At 45.3% G+C, this 5000-nt stretch overlaps 1 protein-coding gene across 1 annotated transcript in view; it reads right to left on the minus strand.

Annotated features, from left to right (window-relative positions):
* Nucleotides 1-5000, minus strand: part of tenm2a (teneurin transmembrane protein 2a) — a gene marked incomplete at both ends in the record, with an annotated part of 135124 nt that overhangs the window by 114729 nt on the left and 15395 nt on the right. Inside the window, one exon of the mRNA XM_083685613.1 lies at nt 4040-4327. Within this exon, the coding sequence (XP_083541739.1) occupies nt 4040-4327 (288 nt within the window). The remainder of the gene's footprint in view (nt 1-4039; nt 4328-5000) is intronic.

The following is a 5000-nucleotide window of genomic DNA, read 5'->3' on the forward strand; positions in this document are numbered from 1 at the left end:
CACACACACACACACACACACACACACACACACACACACACACACACACACACACACACACACACACACACACACACACACACACCCACCCACCGTAGCATCTCGGCTGACACCTGCCAATCAAACTGACAACCGTCACTCACCCATTTCGCAACAAGGACTGAGAGAGAGAGAGGAGACAGGAATGGAACGTTAGAACAAAGAGCTTCTACAAAAGACTGAGAAGAAAGGATGAGAGGAAGATGAGAGAAGGAGGAGGGAGGGAGAGGAGGAGGAGGTGGAGGTGAGACTTCAAAAGCTTGTTAGAGGAACAGAAGGATGAGAGAAGTGCAGAGAACCTGTTGTGTTTTAGCACATTCCCTGCTCTTAATTTGTGGTTATGTTTATGATGTTGTTGTTGTTATTGATGTTGTTTCTCCATCACTCCCTGTCAGACACTATTATTAGACTGCTGAAAAGTGCTGGTGCTCAAAACTCAGTTTTCAATTTCAGTTGGCCACGTGGTGCTACTATACAATGACCTCTATAAGTATTGGATGACCAAAGAATACTCACCATAATAATAAAAAGTAAAAAAAGTCAGGAACTCACATCAGGAACACTTTCCGGGAGGTAGGCGTCAATGTGTCAGAACTTACCATCCGCAGAATACGTCACCAGCCTAACTACAGAGGCTTCACAGCAAGGTGTAAACCACTAGTTATAGGTGCTAAAAAGTACCTAAAAAGCCTGCAGAGGCCTGGAAAACATACTGCCATAGCAACTAGGGAGTTTTTCAGGGCCTAGTTCTTGACTGGCCTAGTCAATCTTCTGATTTAAATCCAATTGAACATTTACAGATTTTAGGCAAAAAGACCTCAAAACAACTGAAGATGACTGCAGTACAGGCCTGACAGAGCATCACAAAAGCATATACCCGGCATCTGGTGGGATCAATGGGTCACAGACTTCAGGCAGTTATTGCATGCAAAGGATTGTCAACCAAATACGAAACATGAGTACATTATTTGGACATTACATTATTTTTTCCCAGTACTTTTGGAGCTCTGAAATAGAGGCAGTATGTTGTACGTTCTAAATGGTGAACCCAATCTGTAAAAAAATCAACCCCATTGAATTAAAGCTGACAATCTCTACTTTGACTCCATAGTAATCGTTTGATTAATCCAAACTGTTGGAGTATAGAGCAAAAAAAAAAAAAAACTTATGGAGGGAACTTTATGATTAGACTTTCAGGTTCTTCCTCTGTTGCTTTGACACATTAACTCTCACTCTCTCTCTCTCTCTCTCTCTCTCTCTTTCTCTCTTTCTCACTCACTCACACATGCACATGCACATGCACATGCACACACACACACACACACACACACACACACACACACACACACACACACACACACACACACACACACACATCAAACAAAACAGTGGTTTGGTGATTAACTCTGATTGGAGCAGAATCGTTCCGCTCCGTGTTTTCAGGCATGACATATCAATCGGATTTCCCGCTTGGGGCAGATTTGGAGAGAACGGTAGGCTTTTCACAATCATAAAGAACAAACTAATGAAACTCAAAAATACACACACCTCATTCAGATCACTGACAATATGCCTGTGTATGTGTGTCTCTCTCTCTCTCCATCCATGAAAGAAAAATGGTAGCTTTAACTTTGTTTTGAAGATATTCAGTGTTTGTTTAAAATCACATTGTTTACAAAGAGTAGAACAAGCTTATATTTTGGATTCTAATGGAGTAAGTTCATGATATCATATATGTTATATTATTCAAGAATCAATGGCTGTGTATCAATAATTTAAAAGTAAAACAAAGTTGATGTACTGTATTAATCCCAGATGTATTTAAAGGTGCAGGCATTGCTCATTGATTCAGTCATTGCTCAATTCAGTAAAAAAAAAAAAAAGGTTATTAAAAATACTTTTATGAAATGCACTCAATGAATAGTAACCACCATATCAAACGTAATATACATTGTATATTCTGGTTGTAATGGAATCACAGCACCAATTGTGATAAACGGAGTTCCAAATCCAATGCAAATGACCTCATGCATCAGGCTGCTCACAAATCATCCCAGTGCGGGATTAGAAAGCTATTTTACAAGGTCCCCAAATACAGAGGCAAAACCCTGCCACCACTGTCCCCCTGAGGGAGAGAGAGAGAGAGAGAGAGAGAGAGAGAGAGAGAGAGAGAGGGAGAGGGAGGCAGAGAGACAGAGAGAGAGAGAGACAGAGAGAGACAGAGAGAGAGAGAGAGAGAGAGAGAGAGAGAGAGAGAGAGAGAGAGAGAGAGAGAGGAGAGAGAGAGAGAGAGGCAGAGAGAGAGAGAGAGAGAGAGAGACAGAGAGAGAGAGAGAGAGACAGAGAGAGAGAGAGAGACAAGGGAGACAGTGGCGTCTGCGGCAGATAGCTGCGGCTGGGAGATTAGCTTGGTAATTAACCACAAAGCAATTATCAGGCAGCAAAATGAAAGCGTCGTCTCTGGGAAGGTGTTTCTGGATGTGTTTAATAGGTGTTGAGTAGTTTGATCAGTCTTCAGGAGCTGCTGAGAGCTGCTTCCTCTGATGTGGAGGTTCACAGCTGACACAGGCCTGATACAGGCCCTGAGAATTCAATTAATGAGATTGTTGTTTTATTTTTGTGACATCCACTCTTCATTAACCTCCATTGGCACCTCAGGCAAACACTCATACAGGTTTACAGCAACACAGGATTAACGAGGAAATTGGAAGTTAGCAACAAACAAAAGTTGCTACAGGAAAGACCCACTGGGATCTGAGTCTACAGTCTGACACACAAAGAGAGACGTGAACAAAAATATACTTTTTTTTTCTTCTTTTTTCTTTTTCTTTTTTCCGGAAAGCAAACTTCTCACCCGAAAACAACAGATGAACAAAAAATCGAGTCCTCTCAATTGTGTCTCCACTGAAACACCATATATTACCTTGTAACAATTCCACTTAGAGTCAGGGAGAGATGTTTGGTGATAAACATCGGAACTGTGGACGACAGTATTAACGTCATCATTAAATAGACAGTAATCAACGGTGAAGCTGGCGAAGCGCAGGTGTGTGAGCGCTCGTCACCATTGTCTCACGGCAGTTAGTTTGATTCCGTCTGCGCTGACCTGTCTCGTATCTGGCGGTCATGCGATAGATGAAAAGTAGCCCGTCATATCATCACCTGGGTAACAATGTGTAGGCGGCTCAGAACTGAAACATCTGTCAACTGTTTATTTTTTTAATTATTTGTTTCCTCCAGCGAGTTCTTTTAATTACACAAGCTTGAAAATAGCAAAGGACTTGATTAAAGGTGCATCTGTTATTTAGTGTGAAATGTACACGAAAGCGAGCATAGATCGTTCAGTGACCCAGCCAGCTGAGAAACTCATAAAACAAAATGTTTACAAACTTAGTGCATATTTACCCGCAGCTCTAAACTTGCATATAAAGTGCATATAACTTATTCTATAAGTGACTTCAAACAACGGTAACAAACAATTTACAGTATATTGAGTTTGCATGGTTTTGTAACATAAGGAGCAGTCCCATAAAAAGCAATGACAGGCCAGATGAACCTCACAAATTAGGATCTGTTTTATCGTGGATGCTCTCTAATCTTCAGATCTTGGTTCCACCTCTTACAAAACAGGTCGGTCGAGGCTCCGAGCGTCGTGTAGGAATGACGCCACGTGTCGTAAGAACATGCACTAATCACATCACTCACCAGTGATACCATACAACAGCTGAAGGCAACAACCTACAGCTGTTTGAGCTGTAGATGAAACAACTTCTTATCGCTCTCTCACACACACACACACACACACACACACACACACACACACACACACACACACACACACACACACACTCCTTCTCATCACTCTCTCTCACTTCCTCCTTCCCTCTCTCCAGTCACACTTTTACCCCTCTCCCCCTCTCTCACTCCCCCTCCCCCTCCATCTCCCAGCACCCCCCCCCACCCCCCCACCACACCCCCCCTCCCTCTCCCTCTGTCCTACCTGACTCGTCGTCTGATTTGTTGTCGTTGTCAGAGTCTGTGAGGGTCAGGGCTGAGTTCTCTCTGCTGGACAGGCCCGAGCTGCGCCGGGACTTCACCCCCCCTCGGCCCCCCCACAGCTGGATGGCTCTCTCGGGGGACAGGGGTCCCTCGGGGTCTGAGTCTGCGTCGGAGCCTGCGCTCAGGGAGTAGCCCCTCTGGAGCAGTCCCAGGTCTGGACAGTAGGGGGCGGCGGGGTGAGGGGGGGGCGGGTCGCACACCCCTAGCTCGGCCAGAGTGAAGTTACCCCCTGCGAGGGAGAGAGAGGTGTCACTGTGCACATACGGGTGCACGAGGATCAGGCACACACACATACACACACACACACACACATACACACACACACGTGTTCAAGCACATATGCAGACGCAAGCACTCTCACACGCGCATGCATATGCGCGCAAAGACACACACCCACACCCACACCCACACCCACACCCACACCCACACACACACACACACACACACACACACACACACACCTCTTGTTAAGTGAAGAGGACAGGGATGGGGCTGAGGAAGGGGATGGTGGGGTGACTAGCGATGCAACATGAGCCAGGCAGAGCCAAGAATGAGATGGAGGGAGAATCTGGTGAGGCGTTGGAGTCTGTCTGAGTTAACGACCCTCTGTTGCCCCACATTAACATTCAGACGGCATGCATCTGAGATCAAAGAGTTGTTCTCCTGAGGGTTCTGGAGAATGTGGAGGGAACATGAGGAATGGTGTGTTACCATTAATACCAGTCCTCATTCCATTCCATGCATTACAATGAACCTTCCTTCAATTTCTATTTCCTCCAGCCTCCCCTGGTACCAGCCTGGACTGCACCAGAAGGGAGTACTGCACCAGAGGGGAGTACTGCACCAGAAGGGAGTACTGCACCAGAAGGGAGTACTGCACTAGACGGAGTACTGCACCAGAC

This window comes from Argentina silus (assembly GCF_951799395.1).
Source record: "Argentina silus genome assembly, chromosome: 15".
In the NCBI taxonomy this organism is placed as follows: Eukaryota; Metazoa; Chordata; class Actinopteri; order Argentiniformes; family Argentinidae; genus Argentina; species Argentina silus.